General features: G+C 35.2%; 1 protein-coding gene and 1 non-coding gene across 2 annotated transcripts in view; one reads left to right on the top strand and one right to left on the bottom strand.

The window, feature by feature from the left end:
- Nucleotides 1-10006: 10006 nt before the first annotated feature.
- The window catches only part of LOC142354610 (heterogeneous nuclear ribonucleoprotein R-like), a 31139-nt gene continuing 18369 nt past the window's right edge, over nucleotides 10007-22776 (top strand). Inside the window, exon 1 of the mRNA XM_075406943.1 lies at nucleotides 10007-10708. Within this exon, the coding sequence (XP_075263058.1) occupies nucleotides 10042-10708 (667 nt within the window). The 5' untranslated portion in view covers nucleotides 10007-10041. The remainder of the gene's footprint in view (nucleotides 10709-22776) is intronic.
- Trnam-cau (transfer RNA methionine (anticodon CAU)) lies at nucleotides 13188-13259 on the bottom strand. Its single transcript has one exon. It is a non-coding gene; the product is annotated as a tRNA-Met (tRNA).

Below are 22776 nucleotides of genomic sequence, written 5' to 3'. Positions count from 1 at the left end.
GTACCCCACCCTACTGTTGCCTACCACCCCTCCCCCCCACCCACCGTTTCTAGCTACCAATGAACAACCGCTCACGAAAAACACGCAAATGTATACTATTTTGCACAATTTTGTTAAGCTTTGTAATTTTTTGAAATTTTTCGTTTGTTAGCCCTAGGTGTCAAGGAACCTCCTCTAGGTTTTAATAATAGGTTGTTGCATAGTTTCTAGTGGTAATGGAATGGTTTCAATATTTTATCATCACGAATTTTAGCATTTTTTTTGACAAAGCGTGCAATTTTCCAAATTTTTGATATTTAATTTTCCTTATTCAGGTTTTTCCAGACCCAGGGGCCAGAAACTCTCCTATGGGATTTAATATCAACTTACTGACAAATTTTTATTGGCCATGGAATAGTTTTCCAACTTTTTAATGTCACAAATTTTATTAATTTTTTGATAAAACTTGTTCATTTTTTTGAAAATTTTTGTCTTTTTTAAGGAAGTCTGAGCCTCAAGAGCCAAGGAGCCTCTAGGGTTTGAAATTAGGTTACTGTATGTTTTATAAATGTAATGGAATGTCTGGCAGGATTTTAAGATCATGAATTTTAGCATTTTTTATGACAATTTTTGCCGTTTTTTTATCATTTTTTTGACATTTGCAGTCATTGTTCAGGTTTTTGGAGCCTCAAAGGTCAGAAAAACTTCGTTGCGGTTTGATAATAAGTTACTGGAAAGTATTTGTTGATCATGGATTAGTTTCCAGCCTCTTCATATCACATGTTTTAGCATTTTTAAAATAAAACTTGCAATTTAAGTTTTTTGAAATATTTTGCAATTTTTTACGTTTCGCTAGCGTCAAGGGCCCGAGAACTTCCTCCAGGGTTTGATAATTTTTTACATCAAAGTTTATAGATGTAATGGAAGGTTATTCAAGATTTCAATATCACGAATTTAAGCAATTATTTTCATTTTTTGCAATTTTTTCATGTTTTTGAGTTTTTCCGGCATCAAGGGCCCTGGGACCTCCTACAAGGTTTGATAAGCTGCTGCATAGTTTCTAGAGTTATGGGAATGGAGATCACTTTTTTGACTCTTTTTTTAAATTTTTGGATAAAATTTTCATTTTCGGAATGTTTTCATCGTCCAAGTGTCTGGATCTTTTTGATCCAGTGATACTATTTTGGGCTTGAAACAGGGATTCTGGAGACGTTGAAATGGTTCTCAAGATATTATCTTGAATTTTAGCAAGTTTTTAAGTTTTGCAATTCCACAATTGTTCAATATTGTTTGTCCTTTTCTGAGTAACGACCATTACTGGCAAACAAAACTTTTTAAGTCTTGGAGATGGGTTACTTGACAGAACCTTCGAGACAGAAAATGGTTTTGAATTTCTTTGACTGCGAAGTTGAAAACTTTTTTAAATTTTGCCGACTCAGTTTTTTCTATAGGATTCATTTACGAACAAGGCTAGAAAACTAGAAGTTGCAGAGTCGAATTCCATCATGGAAATTATTCCGGTCTCTATTTTTTTCTCTGTCGGTTGGGGTTTCTTTCCTTCTCTCTTTCGTTCACGTTTTATCTTTCTCTTACTCTATCTTTCTCTCATTTGTTTTCATTATTCAGGTTTTTGGAGCCTCAAGGATCAGAAAACCTTCGTTACGGTTTGATAATAAGTTACTGGAAGATATTTTTTGGTCATGGATTAGTTTTCAACTTGTTCCTATCACATGTTTTAGCATTTTTTAAAATACAACATGACAATTTTCAAGTTTTTTGAAATGTTTTGTCATTTTATACGTTTCTCTTGCGTCAAGGGCCCGAGAACTTCCTCCAGGGTTTGATAATATGGTACATCAAAGTTTATAGATGTAATAGAATGTTATTCAAGGTTTTAATATCACGAATTTAAGCAATTTTTCAATTTTTGCAATTTTTTCATATTTTTGAGTTTTTCCGGCATCAGGGTCCCTGGGACCTCCTCCAAGGTTTGATAAGCTGCTGCATAGTTTCTATAGTTATGGGAATGGAGATCACTTTTTTACTCCAATTTTTAAAATTCTTGCATAAAGTTTTCTTTTTCGGAATGTTTTCATCGTCCAAGTGTCTGGATTTTTTGAGCCAGTGATACTATTTTGGGCTTGAAACAGGGATACTGGAGGCTCTTGAGACAGTGAAATGGTTCTTGAGATATTATCTTGAATTATAGCAAGTTTTTGTTAAGTTTTGCAATTGTTTCCAAAATTGTTCAATAGTGTTTGTCCTTTTCTGAGTAACGACCATTACTGGCCAACAAAACTTTTTAAGTCTTGGAGATGGGTTACTTGACAGAACCTTCGAGACAGAAAATGGTTTTGAATTTCTTTGACTGCGAAGTTGAAACTTTTCTTTTTAATTTTGCCGACTCAGTTTTTTTCTATAGGATTCATTTACGAACAAGGCTAGAAAACTAGAAGTTGCAGAGTCGAATTCCATCATGGAAATTATTCCGGTCTCTATTTTTTTCTCTGTCGGTTGGGGTTTCTTTCCTTCTCTCTTTCGTTCACGTTTTATCTTTCTCTTACTCTATCTTTCTCTCATTTGTTTTCATTATTCAGGTTTTTGGAGCCTCAAGGATCAGAAAACCTTCGTTACGGTTTGATAATAAGTTACTGGAAGATATTTTTTGGTCATGGATTAGTTTTCAACTTGTTCATATCACATGTTTTAGCCTTTTTTAAAATAAAACATGACAATTTTCAAGTTTTTTGAAATGTTTTGTCATTTTATACGTTTCTCTTGCGTCAAGGGCCCGAGAACTTCCTACAGGGTTTGATAATATAGTACATCAAAGTTTATAGATGTAATAGAATGTTGTTCAAGGTTTTAATATCACGAATTTAAGCAATTTTTCAATTTTTGCAATTTTTTCATGTTTTTGAGTTTTTCCGGCATCAGGGTCCCTGGGACCTCCTCCAAGGTTTGATAAGCTGCTGCATAGTTTCTAGAGTTATGGGAATGGAGATCACTTTTTTACTCCAATTTTTAAAATTCTTGGATAAAGTTTTCTTTTTCGGAATGTTTTCATCGTCCAAGTGTCTGGATTTTTTGAGCCAGTGATACTATTTTGGGCTTGAAACAGGGATACTGGAGTCTCTTGAGACAGTGAAAGGGTTCTCAAGATATTATCTTGAATGTTAGCAAATTTTTAAGTTTTGCAATTCCACAATTGTTCAATATTGTTTGTCCTTTTCTGAGTTTAACGACCATTACTGGCCAACGAAACTTTTTAAGTCTTGGAGATGGGTTACTTGACAGAACCTTCGAGACAAAAAATGGTTTTGAACTTCTTTTACTGCGAAGTTGAAAACTTTTTTAAATTTTGCCGACTCAGTTTTTTTCTATAGGGTTTATTTACGAAAAAGGCTAGAAAACTAGAAGTTGCAGAGTCGAATTCTATCATGGAAATCATTCCGGTCTCTATTTTTTTCTCTGTCGGTTGGGGTTTCTTTTCTTCTCTCTTTCGGTCACGTTTTCTCTCTCTTACTCTATCTCTCTCATTTGTCGTCATTATTCAGGTTTTTGGAGCCTCAAGAGTCAGAAAACCTTCGTTACGGTTGGATAATAAGTTACTGGAAAATATTTGTTGGTCATGGATTAGTTTTCAACTTGTTCATATCACATGTTTTAGCATTTTTTAAAATAAAACTTGGCAATTATCAAGTTTTTTGAAATGTTTTGTCATTTTATACGTTTCACTAGCGTCAAGAGTGCGAGAACTTCCTCCAGGGTTTGATAATATGGTACATCAAAAATTATAGATGTAATGGAATGTTATTCAAGGTTTTAATATCACGAATTTGAGCAATTTTTTTCAATTTTTGCAATTTTTTCATCTTTTGAGTTTTTCCGGCATCAAGGGCCCTGGGACCTCCTACAAGGTTTGATAAGCTGCTGCATAGTTTCTAGAGTTATGGGAATGGAGATCACTTTTTTGACTCCAATTTTTTTTAATTTTTGGATAAAATTTTCATTTTCGGAATGTTTTCATCGTCCAAGTGTCTGGATCTTTTTGATCCAGTGATACTATTTTGGGCTTGAAACAGGGATTCTGGAGTCTCTTGAGACGTTGAAATGGTTCTTAAGATATTATCTTGAATGTTAGCAAATTTTTAAGTTTTGCAATTCCACAATTGTTCAATATTGTTTGTCCTTTTCTGAGTTTAACGACCATTACTGGCCAACGAAACTTTTTAAGTCTTGGAGATGGGTTACTTGACAGAACCTTCGGGACAAAAAATGGTTTTGAACTTCTTTTACTGCGAAGTTGAAAACTTTTTTAAATTTTGCCGACTCAGTTTTTTTCTATGGGGTTTATTTACGAAAAAGGCTAGAAAACTAGAAGTTGCAGAGTCGAATTCCATCATGGAAATTATTCCGGTCTCTATTTTTTTCTCTGTCGGTTGGGGTTTCTTTTCTCTCTTTCGGTCACGTTTTCTCTCTCTTACTCTATCTCTCTCATTTGTCGTCATTATTCAGGTTTTTGGAGCCTCAAGAGTCAGAAAACCTTCGTTACGGTTGGATAATAAGTTACTGGAAAATATTTGTTGGTCATGGATTAGTTTTCAACTTGTTCATATCACATGTTTTAGCATTTTTTAAAATAAAACTTGGCAATTATCAAGTTTTTTGAAATGTTTTGTCATTTTATACGTTTCACTAGCGTCAAGAGTGCGAGAACTTCCTCCAGGGTTTGATAATATGGTACATCAAAAATTATAGATGTAATGGAATGTTATTCAAGGTTTTAATATCACGAATTTGAGCAATTTTTTTCAATTTTTGCAATTTTTTCATGTTTTTGAGTTTTTCCGGCATCAAGGGCCCTGGGACCTCCTACAAGGTTTGATAAGCTGCTGCATAGTTTCTAGAGTTATGGGAATGGAGATCACTTTTTTGACTCCAATTTTTTTTAATTTTTGGATAATATTTTCATTTTCGGAATGTTTTCATCGTCCAAGTGTCTGGATCTTTTTGATCCAGTGATACTATTTTGGGCTTGAAACAGGGGTTCTGGAGTCTCTTGAGACGTTGAAATGGTTCTTAAGATATTATCTTGAATGTTAGCAAATTTTTAAGTTTTGCAATTCCACAATTGTTCAATATTGTTTGTCCTTTTCTGAGTTTAACGACCATTACTGGCCAACGAAACTTTTTAAGTCTTGGAGATGGGTTACTTGACAGAACCTTCGGGACAAAAAATGGTTTTGGACTTCTTTTACTGCGAAGTTGAAAACTTTTTTAAATTTTGCCGACTCAGTTTTTTTCTATGGGGTTTATTTACGAAAAAGGCTAGAAAACTAGAAGTTGCAGAGTCGAATTCTATCATGGAAATCATTCCGGTCTCTATTTTTTTCTCTGTCGGTTGGGGTTTCTTTCCTTCTCTCTTTCGGTCACGTTTTCTCTCTCTTACTCTATCTCTCTCTCATTTGTAGTCATTATTCAGGTTTTTGGAGCCTCAAGAGTCAGAAAACCTTCGTTACGGTTGGATAATAAGTTACTGGAAAATATTTGTTGGTCATGGATTAGTTTTCAACTTGTTCATATCACATGTTTTAGCATTTTTTAAAATAAAACTTGGCAATTATCAAGTTTTTTGAAATGTTTTGTCATTTTATACGTTTCACTAGCGTCAAGGGTGCGAGAACTTCCTCCAGGGTTTGATAATATGGTACATCAAAGTTTATAGATGTAATGGAATGTTATTCAAGGTTTTAATATCACGAATTTGAGCAATTTTTTTCAATTTTTGCAATTTTTTCATGTTTTTGAGTTTTTCCGGCATCAAGGGCCCTGGGACCTCCTACAAGGTTTGATAAGCTGCTGCATAGTTTCTAGAGTTATGGGAATGGAGATCACTTTTTTGACTCTTTTTTTAAATTTTTGGATAAAATTTTCATTTTCGGAATGTTTTCATCGTGCAAGTGTCTGGATCTTTTTGATCCAGTGATACTATTTTGGGCTTGAAACAGGGATTCTGGAGACGTTGAAATGGTTCTCAAGATATTATCTTGAATTTTAGCAAGTTTTTGTTAAGTTTTGCAATTGTTTCCAAAATTGTTCAATAGTGTTTGTTCTTTTCTGAGTAACGACCATTACTGGCCAACAAAACTTTTTAAGTCTTGGAGATGGGTTACTTGACAGAACCTTCGAGACAGAAAATGGTTTTGAATTTCTTTGACTGCGAAGTTGAAAACTTTTTTTAATTTTGCCGACTCAGTTTTTTCTATAGGATTCATTTCCGAACAAGGCTAGAAAACTAGAAGTTGCAGAGTCGAATTCCATCATGGAAATTATTCCTATCTCTATTTTTTTCTCTGTCGGTTGGGGTTTCTTTCCTTCTCTCTTTCGTTCACGTTTTATCTCTCTCTTACTCTATTTCTCTCTCTCTGTTGATGCCGGATTTCAGCTGCTGTTATGTGGCGAAATGTCATCATCTATTATCTTCATTAACGCTGAATATTTGAAATGTTTATCTCAAATAACTTAAATAGCACTTTTGGGAAATCATTGTTAATTGATCTCAAAGGTAGTTTGTTGCAAATGTATTAATCCTGTTTGTCTCTTATGCAATTTTTCGCTCGGCCAATTTTTTGTCTGACTCCTTTGACTTTCGTCTTCAGAAAAGGATAAAGAGGTAGTGCCCAGTTTGCATAAAGTTCTCTGAGAGCCGTTCAGCCCACTAGACTTCAAGTATGCGGTTAACAGAAACTGTTTTGGATACTTATACTTATCATGTGAAGGGGGGTCTTGGAAAATGATCCCATGCGCCCACCCACCCACCGCCCCCCACATCAGTACTCCCAATACTTTTGCACCCCCCGCTGCGCTCAACTTACGCCGCTTCAATAAATCTAAAGCTTACCTCACTAAACCGTGGCTAGCTACTGATGAAGCCAACCGCTCGCCGGTCGTTTGAGAGCAATTCGCCCGACGTTAGTCGGTTATGTTTCTGGTTCTTTGTGCACATGCGGCAACCTGACCTTGATTTTTGCTATTTTACCAGTTTTAAGGTCAGATTTTTTCTAAGTTCTTTCCCCTATTGTCCATTCTTTGTCTAGTCTTTTGTTTAGTCAATGATTTTTTTCTGAATTGAGTCAGGACTTGTCCTGCTATGTTTACAAATCAGAGACTTTGAGTTCTATTTGGGCACTGTCTTCTTTTTGAAGATCTGTTAACCCATTGATAATATGGTACATCAAAGTTTATAGATGTAATGGAATGTTATTCAAGGTTTTAATATCACGAATTTGAGCAATTTTTTTCAATTTTTGCAATTTTTTCATGTTTTTGAGTTTTTCCGGCATCAAGGGCCCTGGGACCTCCTACAAGGTTTGATAAGCTGCTGCATAGTTTCTAGAGTTATGGGAATGGAGATCACTTTTTTGACTCTTTTTTTAAATTTTTGGATAAAATTTTCATTTTCGGAATGTTTTCATCGTCCAAGTGTCTGGATCTTTTTGATCCAGTGATACTATTTTGGGCTTGAAACAGGGATTCTGGAGACGTTGAAATGGTTCTCAAGATATTATCTTGAATTTTAGCAAGTTTTTGTTAAGTTTTGCAATTGTTTCCAAAATTGTTCAATAGTGTTTGTCCTTTTCTGAGTAACGACCATTACTGGCCAACAAAACTTTTTAAGTCTTGGAGATGGGTTACTTGACAGAACCTTCGAGACAAAAAATGGTTTTGAATTTCTTTGACTGCGAAGTTGAAAACTTTTTTAATTTTGCCGACTCAGTTTTTTCTATAGGATTCATTTCCGAACAAGGCTAGAAAACTAGAAGTTGCGGAGTCGAATTCCATCATGGAAATTATTCCTATCTCTATTTTTTTCTCTGTCGGTTGTGGTTCCTTTCCTTCTCTCTTTCGTTCACGTTTTATCTCTCTCTTACTCTATCTCTCTCTCTCTCTCTCTCTCTCTCTCTCTCTCTCTCTGTTGATGCCGCATTTCAGCTGCTGTTATGTGGCGAAATGTCATCATCTATTATCTTCATTAACGCTGAATATTTGAAATGTTTATCTCAAATAACTTAAATAGCACTTTTGGGAAATCATTGTTAATTGATCTCAAAGGTAGTTTGTTGCAAATGTATTAATCCTGTTTGTCTCTTATGCAATTTTTCGCTCGGCCAATTTTTTGTCTGACTCCTTTGACTTTCGTCTTCAGAAAAGGATAAAGAGGTAGTGCCCAGTTTGCATAAAGTTCTCTGAGAGCCGTTCAGCCCACTAGACTTCAAGTATGCGGTTAACAGAAACTGTTTTGGATACTTATACTTATCGTGTGAAGGGGGGTCTTGGAAAATGATCCCATGCGCCCACCCACCCACCGCCCCCCACATCAGTACTCCCAATACTTTTGCACCCCCCGCTGCGCTCAACTTACGCCGCTTCAATAAATCTAAAGCTTACCTCACTAAACCGTGGCTAGCTACTGATGAAGCCAACCGCTCGCCGGTCGTTTGAGAGCAATTCGCCCGACGTTAGTCGGTTATGTTTCTGGTTCTTTGTGCACATGCGGCAACCTGACCTTGATTTTTGCTATTTTACCAGTTTTAAGGTCAGATTTTTTCTAAGTTCTTTTCCCTATTGTCCATTCTTTGTCTAGTCTTTTGTTTAGTCAATGATTTTTTTCTGAATTGAGTCAGGACTTGTCCTGCTATGTTTACAAATCAGAGACTTTGAGTTCTATTGGGGCACTGTCTTCTTTTTGAAGATCTGTTAACCCATTTTCATGATTTTTTAAATTTGTCCGCTCTAGCTTTAAGGTAGAGTGAGAAAACATTTGACAAAAGTTCGGTTTCTGGGTTGCAATTTTCTGTTCACAAGCGCTTTAGAATTTTTTGATCCGTTAGCAAAATTTTGTCTTGCTATGTTTTTTCTGGGTCAGGATTTTGGTTTTTAATAGCCGCCTCAGCTTCTCAGCCGGCTATTACAGCGCTTCTTATTTCTATAATTCAAAGAATTGGAAATGTATTCGGCCGCTGTTTTTTTTAAAGATCTATTCACACATTTTCATGATTTTTCAGGTCAAATTGGAGTAGTGATTTTTGGTCACGCCGAAACAGGAAATGGAGCGAAAAAGCGAGTGGTTTTGCGACGTGAATTTTTTCGCTCTAATTTTATAGTAGAGTGAGAAAATGGTGTTTGAACAAAAATTCGCTTTCTAGCTAGTGGTTTTTTTTGTTCACATGCGGCAATTTCACTTTGATTATTACTGGTTTTTTCGGTTTTTTGGCTTGGATTTTTTCTAAATTGTTTTCCCAATCCAATCAGAATTCATTCTAGGCCTAGTTTTTTGTTTTAACCAAATTTCCACTTCACGCTATTGGTTTTTTGTTCACATGCGGCATTTTGACATTGATTTTTTAATTTTTGACCTGATTTTTTTTAGAAATGGTTTTCCCAATTCACTCAGTGTCTTCGTTCTAGGTCTAGTTCTTTTAGTCAATGAAAATTCTTTGAGTTGTACGTCAGGACTTGTCTTGCTATGTTTTTTTTACTTGTCGAATAAAATTTTTTCGCTTTACCTTAGTTCACGGCGGCAATTTTCCAGCAATCTGCCGGGTATGTTTACCATATGACGTCATGCTCAATTAAAATCAGTTTTTTCTTTCATTCGTGCTATTTTGACTGAATTGGGTGCGTGACGTCATTTTGCACTCTTAGCCGAATGGTTTTTTACTCAACGCAGGATTCAGTGTTTGGTCATAAGTGATTTCATTCACTTTCGAAACTTTTGCTTACTTTAATTGAAGGAGAAAGTCGACTAAATGTATGTCACTCTAGTTGACGGAAACTGCAGATCTACAATCGGTGCTATTTTCGGGCAATCTGCCAGCTGATTCTGTGATGATACTGGCGGGAAAAGTGAAATTTGTAATGCATGTTGTAAACATCTCTGGTTGAATGAATAGATTTGAGCAGTTGAATGGCAATTCATTGTGCCCTCCTCCATTGTGATCAGTTTAAACATCTTTTCAGAGTGATTTGTGCTGCTGAAATTGATCTAAATCTATCAAAATGGTTGAAAGATCTGAACAATACGACCTTTTGCAAGGATTGGGTTGCTCTGCAAGATTGGCGGAAGCCGTCGACCGACTCTGCCAAGACGGTATCCTCGCGCATACCCAGTTGTCCGACCAGGTCATCGACAATTTGAAAGCTCTTCCGGAGGGTGTTGCATTGCAGGCGGTGCAGAAGTTGCGAGTGAGTGACCTATCCTCTGTGAAGAATAGATCCGCGTTTTTCCTCGGTGTTATCCGATCTTTCCGATCGCATGGAGTCACCCAACAAGTTGCGGCTGGCGATGCTCAAAATGTTGCACCTGCAGTTATTGGAGCTTACCCACAGTACCCTGGATCTGCCGACGTTGTCGTTGCCCCGGGAGTTTCGGCAGAGATGCAACCTGGACAGGTACAGATTCTGAAGAGACCTCCACCTTCAAAGAAGGCTCCAGATGCAACTAAATTGAAAGAGATCCTCGCCAGAACAGGTTACAGCCACACTGTATCGGCAACTTTGAGAAAGTACGGAGGCCCACCTCCAAACTGGACTGGACCCAAACCTGGTCCCGGAACTGAAGTATTCTTGGGACGTTTGCCTCAGGATGTTTTCGAGGATGATTTGATTCCGGTTTTTGAAGCCGTCGGGAAGATATACGAGTTGAGAGTTATTGTCGATAATGAAGGTAAGATATACATTTAAGATCAATATCATCCACTGGATCGAAAAAGTTCTTGTGGTTTCTCTCCTGTGCTACTTGCTTAACAATGCATAAAAAGTTAGACTGAAATATTAGTGACTTGTAGACAGATCCTAGATGTTGACATCAATCACTTGCTTGATATCAACATCAAGGTTAATGTGGTAACCTACAAAGAAAGCAGCAGTATCTGAAAAAAAATGTCTCTCAAAATCTTGGGAAAATGAGAGGCGAGAGTTCCCGAATTATCCAGATTTTCTCTACTGGTAGTATAAGGACCAAACTATTCATATTTTTATAAAGTGATTCTAATGGTTATGGGCGCTGAAAGATAAGCTGTCTATTGGAACTCATTTACAATTTGTCATCAATATATGTATAAACCCGAACACGTTTCCTAATGTTTTGAAAACAGCCCATGGTACATCTGTTCATAAGAAAGGAGACCGATTAAAAGGAAACTATCGACCCCCTATCAGTCAATCAAACAATAGCAAATTACTTTCGAGCAATTACTTGAACTCAAACAATACTCAAACAATAGCAAATTTTCGAGCAATTACTTGAACAAATAACTCATCACTTACATTTTAAAGATCTAATTGACAAGAATGAATTCGGTTTTTGAAACCAAAAGTCTTGCCTCGATACTATCGTTTCATTAACTGAAAAAAAACAATGCGTGAAGAAAACTAAATTGTTGTCACACTTTTTTTAGACTTAGCAAAAGCTTTCAACTCAATATCTAAAGATGTCTATTTCAACAAAAAATTTGAATCTGGAGAGAATGTAAGAATTTTTCTCCTTCATTTGTTATAGAAAACAGAGTGTTACAAATCGGATAGGAAAATCAGATTAGGTTGTCATAAATATCGGGGTTCCTCGGGGAACTATCTTAGGGCCTTTAATTTTAATACTTTGTCAACGGTTTCAGTGAAGCTATATCAATGAATTATGACGTTTTGCAGTTTGCCGATGATACAGCAATTCAATGTCATGCGAAGAATGAAGCTTATTTACAGCTAAAAGCTGAAGATGCCTGAAACAAAACAGATCAATATATGAAACAAAACAGGTTAACCTTGAATGAGTTAAAACGGAGTTAATGTTTTTTAAGGATGAAAAATTGCCTGCAGTTCGAAATGTCAAATTCAAACGACACCGATTGGAAGTACCTAAATTGTAGATATTTAGGTATAATAATTGATAGGTTAATGACATACCAAAATCAACTCAACAAAGTTATCAGTAAAAATGGCTTCAGCAACCACATCATTATACTTGGTTCGTCATCGAATACCATTACAAACAAGAATAGTTCTTTTTAAACACCTGTATCGTCTCATTTAGGTTTAGATTTAGTGCGTTTGTTTTCAAAATTTAATATCTTTCTCTACCGACAGAATTAACAAACAATTTAACTGGTTCGAAAAAATTTGCTTTCTGAAAACCTAATACGATACCGCCAGAGATCTAACAAAAAGTCTTCCGGCACAACTCCAGATAATAAGAGTGTCAGTAGTAATATAGTGAGCTACACTCCACGGGGTGGGTGAGGTCCCCCATGTATTAAGATAGGGTATAGCGTATTTTCCGGGATTTGGGCCCTCCCTAACGTATTAAGATAGGGAATGAATTAGCATGTATTAAGATTAGGTATAGCGGCGTTAATGTATTAAGATAGGGTATAGCCGCCATGTATTAGTTATAGCCGGCGACATGTATTAAGATTATGCGCCGACATGTATTAAGATTAGTAATAGCCGCCGACATGTATTAAGATTAGTAATAGCCGCCGACATGTATTAAGATTAGTAATAGCCGCCGACATGTATTAAGATTAGTAATAGCCGCCGACATGTATTAAGATTAGTAATAGCCGCCGACATGTATTAAGATTAGTAATAGCCGCCGACATGTATTAAGATTAGTAATAGCCGCCGACATGTATTAAGATTAGTAATAGCCGCCGACATGTATTGAGATTAGTTATAGCCGCGGACATGTATTGATTAGGTGCCGCCATGTATTAAGATAGGGTATAGGTTTTGTGTATGTATTTGTGCATGTACATTTTCTAGTAGTATAGTCGGTGCAAATGTGGGGGGTAGGTTCGGAGACGCTCCTGATAGGCTGAAATTTTGAGGGGAAAATATCAATGTTTGTGTAGTTATTAAGTGATTACGTGAGAACAATAGAATTGGCGTGGGTAATTAATTGCTGTAATTATGTGAGGGGTAATTATGTGACAGGTTGAATTTTGTTTACAAATTTTATGTTATTAAATTGTGAAATTAATTGGTGGGGGTTTTCAATTACCCTAGTTATCTGAGGGGTAATTATGTGACATGTTGAATTTTTGTTTACAAATTTTAGGTCAATTGCAAAGATTGTTCCCCTAATTGTTTGAATCAATTGTGTAACAAATGTCTTTTGCGCGCTCATTAATTGGAAAAAGTCAAGATAGCAAGAGGTAGTTTTGATCTACCGTCCTCTGGGTTATGGGCCCAGCGCGCTCCCACTGCGCCATCTTGCTAATTACATGCATATATGCATTATTTTTTGTACATTATTTGAAAAAAGATGTTAAATAAAAGAAAAAAATGAATTAAAATAGTATAAAATGACAGACACAGTACAAATTATGAGCATCAAAATACAAAATTACTCAATCATTTACAATAAACTGTATAAATTTCAATGAACATCAAGGTACACTTAGCCGAGTGGTTAATAAAGTTCGATAAAAAAGTTTAGAAAACTCACGAGAAACAGTTACGAGAAACATATACTATCGACTTTATTAACTTCAGCTTACTAAATACCAAAATGAACACTACTACATATAGTTACTTATAAAATTTAACACGTGTACATCATGAATATTGTTCAAGTTGGTTTGGAAAAACTTAAATAGTTGAAATGCTGCAAAAATTGCGTAGAATCCACACAAATTTTGCATCTTCTGAAGCGGTCGATGTATTATTTTTTGGTACTTTTTACCTAAAAATTTGTAATGTGTTACTGATCGAGCCAGAGAATCCGCATAATAGTAACTTCTGTTGAGTCGAGCAATCAATATCCAATGTTCACCGACTTCTTTACTCGAAGCAGTGTTAATGATTGCAAAGCTGAACTTGGGTAAATTTGGAATGAAATCTGCTGGAAACGAACCAATGTATTTGAATTTTAGCTCAGGAATGCGTTCAATAATTTGTTGAAGAGATTGATTATCCATGACAAATAATCTTCTGTTTCAATTCGCAAGCTCCGTTTGAACAGGGATTTCTCACATTACAATCAAGTTGAAATGATTCGTTCTTTTCAATAAAGCAACAATCTTTAGATTGGGGAATTTTACGTATCAGATCTCCTGTAGATTTACTTACTCTGTCTTCACTATTACCTGTGACATCGGGATGAAAGATAATAATGATGATTAAAAGTCCCAGGAATACTGCACAAATAAGGTATACATATAAGTTTGGAGTAGGTCTACCCCAATTTTCATCCATTCCCTATCTTGATATTATAGTGTGGAAAGGGTTGCAACTGGGCGATGAAAGTACATATCCAACAACAAATGTTCCAACGCAGAAGGCAATAATATAAAAACCATAAAAAATTGAGAAGAAAATTTAAAAATCTTGATTAATGCAGAGTTCTTCAGACATTCTTAGCAACTGTTCCAAACTGATCAATTTTAACTGTTGAGATTCGTTCTCCGAGAACAATTAACTCGGTAACATTGGTTAACGGACGTTCAAAGAACATTTCTAAACGAAGACTTTCCCCACTGAGTTCAGGATAATGAACATTTTCACCAGCATCTTGGAGTGATGTGAGATCGAATACAAGCACATAATGATCTGTGAAGAAATCATTCGGTAACGCAGGAATTTCTTCGTTGAAGTTCATTGCCTTCATTGTTGTAACATAAGCTCTACAATTGTTGGTTGTATCAATTGAGACAACAGCTCTCCCCCCTCGAACAATTCTCAGCTCCCGCAGTCCAAACTTTCGATAATGAAAAGGATTTTCTTGAAAATGTCCGGTGAATGCTGAATTAGTGTTCATTGCTATTGCAATTCGTCTGATTGGGGCATTATTGAAAACATTTTCCTGAATAAATTGATTTTGTCCAGAAGGAATAATAAATGTTCGCGCAATTGTCTCCATAAAATTATAGCAAGCTGGTTGATGTGTTAGTTGATACTTGATTGTCTGGTGATAGACCTCATTAACGACAACACGTCTCGTAAAAAGTGAACAGTCAAGAACTCTAAGGGAAACATGTGGATTGTAGGAAATCATGTAAAAATTTGGTCTCGCTCGAATCAATTTGAGTCTAATTTTTGTATTTGGAAGTAATAATTTTTCACATTGAAATAAGTCGATTGCAAGTTTACCATATAAGGTAACCCCATCTTTCAACAAAAGCTCTTCTTCCCTATCTATGAACGGACTTTTTTCATAATCACTAGGATCTTTCTCAAATTCGTATCCATGACAAGCCAAAATTCCTTCATTATTCATTGTAGAAGCATTGAATTCATTGGATATCAGAGCTTTGTGGCCATAGAGTCCGTTAGAGTTGTACACTTGTTGATTGTTTAAATACACTTCGCAGTTGGAGAAAAGAGAGTGTAACAAGTTGTTGACATGAGTCAAATATTGTAAATCATCATCAGTGAAAGTCATACCCATATCTGGTTTTCCATGCTCCTCTTTTTTCATGAAATCGTCAAATAATCTTCCCTTTTGTAATCCAACTTTAATTTGTAAATGAATATCTCTCATATCGAGATAAATACTTCTATCTGTTTCAAATTCAAATTCAATGCTGCTTTCATCCAATGAAGTGCTGGGATAAACTTCTTGAATATGGGATGATTCAATTGGTTCCAAAACCGGAATTTCGTCAAAAATCTCCAAGCAAGAATTTGTAAAGTGTCCATAACGGAAATTACTGTCATTTGTTGATCTGGTATTCATTTTAGTTTGGTAAAAATATCCCTCCTAGTTCGACGACGTCGACTGATTTTTGGCGAGCGTTTTCGAATAATACGTCGTTTTCTAGGTTTTCCTCCTCCTAGTTGTTTACGTAAAGTTTTCTTTCCAACATCTGTGGCTGCAGATTTGAACTTTTTCCTTCCAGCTAATACATTTCCGATTTCTGGCGCAGCTAATTCAATCAAGTCAGCACCAACTCTTTTAGCTGCTGGTACAACATATCGTCTCAAAAAAGGAATTGCAGTTCTCCCAATTGTTTGTGCTAAAGCTCCAAATCCTCTTCCCCTTTGTCTTGAATAACCACGAAAATACGGTAAATCACTGTCTGCAACCATTTTTTGTAAACTTAATTTTAAAAATGATTGTCTGAAGCTCTTCTGAACATCAATACAGCTCCTGTTACACCTACTGAATTGAAGGGAACTTTTTCACCGTATGAGTCGCGGAGCTCAAGTTTAATGCTGTGGAAAGAATTTTTAAGAATTTTTTTAAATTGTAGATTTGGGAAGTTTTGATAATTCATATATTGTCCAGTAGATATTATGTCTCCATTCTTAATTTTAGAAATAAACGGAATACATCTCAAAAGCGCGGCTTTTGTATCACCTACAATATTGTATTCAACAATATCGCTGTATATCATGAGAGTATGAATTCGAACAATATCATAGGGAATTTAGGAAAATGTGGTCCAGCACCACTCATAAAAACACCCATTCCGTAAACAGCTTCCTCACACCCAAATACGTGACAGAGATCAGTACTGAAGATAACTAGTAACGAGTTTTCATTAGGAAGGCTTAGGGATATTCTCTGTGTAATTCTGTTGACTTTTAATTTGATTGGGGTTTTCTCATACTTTTCTCTTTCCTGAATTTGTTTGTTCATTTCGTTCACAATATCAGATATTGATGGATATAGTCCTGCATCAATTGTATAATAATCGGAAGGTTTTGTATCTGGAGTTGCAGCATCTAGATAGAAAAATTTTCCATCTGTAATATTCTGGTACAAAGATGGATATGATAGTTCGGTTATTGCCACCTCCCATTCTCCTTCAAGGTTAATCTGTTCGGGAAGGAAATTGGTAAAAGAACTCAATGTATTATTTGGATAACAATCAAAGGATGCGTTGGAAACCAGCTCTACCGTAAAAGAGTTCATCACTAAATGATACACTTTGAGAGCTCTTGTTCATAAAATTTTCCTAGTATTTCATCTCCCTGCTCTCCCTTGAGGTTGTATGTTGGAGGTTTGTACGTAGCAATCTTAACAATTTCAAAGATTTCACTCGTGAACTGTGACTTGTATCCTTTTCTAAAAGGAATATCGTATTTCGAAATTCGTACTTTATCCCCTACTTTAAACCGAGGTTTTTTGTATTGTCTGATCGGATTTTTGTAAAAAAATTGATAAAAAGTCTTTGTTTTTTACCTCTTTTGGAGCTTTACCTGTAGATCTATTTACTCTACTATTCATTGTATTTAGGAAAGATCCCATTTTTACAAGGTACATATGCCCGTTTTCTTCCATGAAGCGATAAATAATGTTTTTCAAAGATCTGATAGCTCTCTCAGCTACGGCAGCTTTTGTTTCACTTCTCGTTGAATAAATTTTAATTTTCTTTTCTCCACAAAATTTACGAAATTCGCCACCAAACTCTGTTCCTTGATCAACCCATACTTTTTGTGGGATGTTGTTTTTTCGTAGCATTTTTTTGAAAGCTGCTACAGCATCTGTAGAATACTTTGATTTCATTGGTTGAACACGGACAAAACGAGAAAATACATCAACGCAGATTAATAGATACTTTACTCCGTTATTAAACTCTGACAATTTGTCCATGAAAGCTAAATCAAGACACCAAATTTCATTTATCCGCTTTGCAAATGCAGGTAATCGTCTAAAATGTCGATTTGCTTGACGGTATTTTGTATAGGAATTTTTAGTGTGGAGAAAGGAAATAACCTTGCCTCTTGATAAACCGCTCGCTTTTTGAAGATTTCTAACCGATCCAAATGCAGCTTTTCCTTCTTTGTATAATCGTTGAAGTTTCGCTTTTTCAGATTTTGAAAGGGATCCAACTCCCTCTGTCTTTGCTTTTGGCATCCTTGTTTACAATTTTGCTCGGACTTATCCCTGTAGCATCAAGTATTGTGTAATATATATCAGGAAATGCAATATTTTTTCTCTTCAATGCGTAAATAAAATCGGTAAATGCTACATTTGTATCTCTTCCATCCAGTAAAATGGAGTCACTGAGGGACAGCTTGATTCGAGGACATTTGAGTATTTGATCTACAACTGACTCGTTTTTGAATGATTTTGTGTTAGTGGTGATGTCCTTGTGAAGAGAATCTAAATTTTGTGGAACGAAGTTAACTTTTTCCTCACTCTCGTCCAATTTAAACACATGTAATTTGAATTTTTGTTCGTAAAGCTGTTGAGGAATCAAAACAAACTGTTCCATTTCAAGAAAGACGGTTAATGATAGACGGAATTAGAATTGATATAAGTTCTATTCGTTTCCTTGAACTTAAAATTGCTCTCCTTTTATTTATTCCAGTTCTTTTTAGAATAAGCTGATGAATTTCGTCTTGATACTTTTTTACGTCTCGTTTTTGAATATCTTGCAGTTCTCCTCTGAGCATGTTTACGATGCACGCGTTTAGGAACTGAATAAATTCTTTCGGACAATTTTTTAGGTAAGTTCTTTTGAAGTTCCGGGAATAACTTTGGAACGTTGTCAGAGTAGAGAGATGTTGTGTGCTCATCACTCAAAAATGTGGTCTGCTGTTTATGTTGTGGAAGGAAAAAAATTGAAGGAATCGATCCACTATTTGTACAAAAAACGAAGAGAGTCGACTGTTTTGGGAGTTACATCAATAAGTAAATGACCATAAGGAATAGAAGTTGCTTTGGTATACCAATCTTTTAATTGTGAACCTAATCCCAACTGTTGGCTCAGAGTGTTTATTTGCAGTACATCTCTAGGAGATTTGAACAAGACGATATGAGTATTTTGTAACTCTATATCTCTTCCTAATCTACTCTGATGAAATAAATTGTGTTTGATGTATATTGTGCTGAGTCCTTTATGTCTCCTAGCTGTTGCAATTTTAACGAAATCTTTAGAGCTGGAAATCTCCTCACAAGAATCGTCAAAAATTAACAGATACTTTGTTCCGTTATTTGGGAGGTTTTGAATAAACTCAAAGTCAACTCCTTCTATGAACTCAATATTTTTAACATCTTTAGACATTAAACCATAAAGAGATTGATAATGTTGATAGAAGTAGTAAATTTTGTCGAACTCTGGTTGAAAAGTTCCAATTGTTAACCATTCATGTATAAGATGAGATTTCCCAGATCCGCTTGGACCAACCAATGAAATAAAAATTCGTTCTTTTGTGGAAATTATCTTGTTCATAATTTAGGTGAAGGTAAAATATAACCAACTGTACTAGAAAGGATTGCAATCCAAACTGTTGTTTCTTCACACGTTGTAGCCAATGTTATTCGTACTATACAACAGACCAGAATTACGAGTATAACAAAAAATTGGGACAGAAAAACGACTAGAGACCTATTACAAGTCTGTCCAAAACATTTCCATGATTGTCGTTCCTGATTATTATCATCAAAGACAAAATTACCCAAATTTAATCCTTTATCTGTATGCTCAGTCATTTAAACGTAATCATTGAGACGATAGAGAAATTGTTTCAACTGAATTGTGATGTAAATAAATAAAAAAATGAGATAAGCTTCTAAACATAAAAAAGAAACAAACAACAGCGACAGCCAAAATACTGTCTCTTCACAGGAATTAATAACAGAAAGCATAAAAAAGGAGAATAAATTCAAAATTAAGAAAAACGACAGAATTGAAATGAAGAATAACTGTGTAACGCTAGGACAAAATTTGTTCAACTTTCTCATTTTTGAAGCAACTTTTCTATGTTTTCTAGGCGAAAAAAATGATTTTAAAAATTAATTAAAAGACAATATGATACATTACAATCAAAGTATATAAAAATTTTTACAAATATTAAACTTTGTCAAAAAAATTAAGAACCCAAGTTCCATAAGCATAAGCTTTCTTCTCTGCACAGTGTAATGTTTTCTTGTGTCGGTAGGGGTAGTTACTACATTCCCAGATTGTATCTTCGTTGGAAATCAACTTAGAGGCTTTTGGACATCCAAAATCGTCCAAATTTTCCACATCCTTACACAAATAATTGGATAGGATTTTACATTTCTCCAATCCTTTGGCAAAGTATTCGGTTGTAGGAGAACAATGTTGATGAATTATGTTTGGAAGATCTGAGTAATCAACTTTTCCATTATTCCAGTTTATTCCATGTAAATTCTTTGTGTTCCACTTTGCTTGAAATGTTGGCTTGTAGTCATTCGGTGGGAGGAATGTATATCCTAACACAATTCCGTCCTTGAAAATTCCCAGCTCCTTGACAACTGTTCCCTCCAAGCACTCAATATCAAACACAACGAGAGTCATCCTCTTTTTAGCTGAGATAATTGACAAATGATTAACAATCTAGTATTTTAAAAATATGAGGATGACAAACTTTGATGTAGAGACAAAAGAATAATCCAGTTATATGACCTAGAAGACAGGAGCTGGGTAATTGCGGCAGCATGTAACAATAACCTGGTCCTTCGTCTGTTGTTGTTTTCACAGCTCCAGCAGAATCATGTAAAATTGCATGTAGACGAAAAATTTTTGATCTAGCTAAGAAAAAGTCCAAAAGAGAGTTTCCATATCCAATTCTTCCTCCGTGAGGAAACTTTTGATCAATTTCGTCCAAATCGACATTTCGGTCCCAAATTTTACACGCTGCGAGAAAACAGTTTTTACGTTTTTCGTTCGTAGGGAACATTGAAAGTATGCTTCCGTAACAATTGAAAATGTTTACCAGAGTAACAATATTCATTAACTCTGAGTTGTTTCGTCCAAAATAATGCAAGTCTTTTTGTAATTTTCTATATAGGAAAGAAGTGTTGGTAGATGATCTACTAGATTTTTATACTCTTTTTTCAAATCAATCTTTGTAAGAAAACTCCACTGATATCCGTTCCAGCGATGTTGAGAAATGGAAATTTCTTGTTTGTCAGAACGATATGTTAGAGTTGTTCTGCGCAGCCCATTATGAATAACCCACTTGAATTCAGAAATTTGGGACTCTACGTCTAAATTATCCAAATTGGGAAAATTTTGCGCTTCAAGAACTGTATATGAATACCTTTTAAGCTCGTGATGTAACCTGACGTGAAAAACTTTTGATTTATCTCTGAGACTTAAGAAAATGTTTCTAGAGCATCCAATATCCCAACTCATTCTAAGAAGAAAAAAGTTTCAAATGAAAAAATGTTCACTGAAAGTCAAATACATATAATCACCAAATATTCATCATTCAATATAAAAAACATCATAATATTGCGCAGCAGTAGTTATTGAAATGTACATTGTTCAATATTAGAGAAGTCTTTAAGATTTTCAATGAGTTCCTTGAATTCTTCCATTTTATAGCTGACGTAAGTCACTTGCTTGAACTCATTGCTCTCTTTGCGACAAAATAGTCGGATCTGGACATAAACTGGATTGCTGAAGCTGGATTGTCCTGAACGTACTGTATAAAGGTAACGTAGAGTCTTCGATTTTTTCCAATGCTGATCTCTCTTGTTTTGTGACATTGTTGCAGCACGTCTTCCATTTTTGGGTTCTTCTCAAATTGAGCTGGATTTTCTCGAATTTCCCAGTCTCCATTCAGCAGATCGTTCTTCAGAAGACAAAATTTCTTGAATTCGTAATCTCCAATTCTCAGTTGTTGGTACTTTTCAAATGTTCCACATTTATCTTTTTTAAAGACTTGAAAAGTTGGTTCCGAGTAATTTTGTCCATTTCTAAATATTTGGGACACAGTAAATCTCCCAAATCTGTTTGGATGAGAACCAAAGTCAATATAAAATGGGACGGAATCAGTACCCAATTTAGGTTGTGAATCTGTAAACATTGATGGAGCGCTCGAGTAACAAGGAGATACTTTGGAGAGAGACATTTACGTAACTTGAGTAAGCTGCGAGAAGTTGATTAAATGATTTGCTTAAAAAATTAAGGGCCTCTACAACGCAGAATTTCCTTTTATGCTAATGACATCATTGTTTTCGCACAATTTCCTAAAAAGGAAGAGAAAAATGTGTCTATTTAGAATTCTTCCTTAAAAGGATTTCTAATCAGAAATTTTCAATAAAGAAAACTTTTGAATCATTATAGAAAAAGAGTCTTTGTGTTTAGCACGTCTGTGTTGCATTAGAGAGAAGTAGTGACGAAAATATTTTGAACAAGTAAAACATCGAAATTTATTAATCCGCTGTTTCTTGAATTGATTCATAGTTCAAATGAGATTTTAAATTGCACATAACAATTTCATTGGTTTCCTTATTTGGAATTTGAATTTCTTTATAATTTATAAGTTGATTTCCTTATTTGGAATTTGGTTTTATTTATAATAAATAAATTAGTTTCCTTATTTGGAATTTAAGTTCAAATAAGGAAATCAATTTCTTTAGAACTAAATAATATTACAGAATGGCAGCAGTTATGTGTCAGGTTTTACCACTCTTTTACAAAAAATTCTGTGAAAAGGCGTTGTTTATATCTGTATCTGTCAAAGATTATAGACCATATATTCTTACAAGTGAATATGTTGTTGCTTCACACAACAGTTTCTGTCCCCTGAAAACCTGTCGATATCACATTGTTCTCATTTCTTTCTCCATCGGAGACTTGCTTCAAAAACTGGAAGATCTCTCCTATTTATATCAGACAGTTGATTGTTTATATACATTATATAAACATCAATTTTTTGGCAATATTTTGGAAGAATCGGGACTTGTCTTTACTCAGTTAGACAGAGCAGTACAACACAATTATGAGAACAAATATGTTGAGAAGTTACCTAGTGTGTCTAAAAAAAGATTGAGTAGAAAGAAGTTCAAGAGACATCTACTGCGCGCTG

The sequence above is a fragment of the Convolutriloba macropyga genome, chromosome 15 (genome assembly GCF_964194025.1).
Source record: "Convolutriloba macropyga chromosome 15, txConMacr16.3, whole genome shotgun sequence".
Taxonomy (NCBI): domain Eukaryota; kingdom Metazoa; phylum Xenacoelomorpha; order Acoela; family Convolutidae; genus Convolutriloba; species Convolutriloba macropyga.
This window is presented reverse-complemented; position numbering and strand designations above follow the sequence as displayed.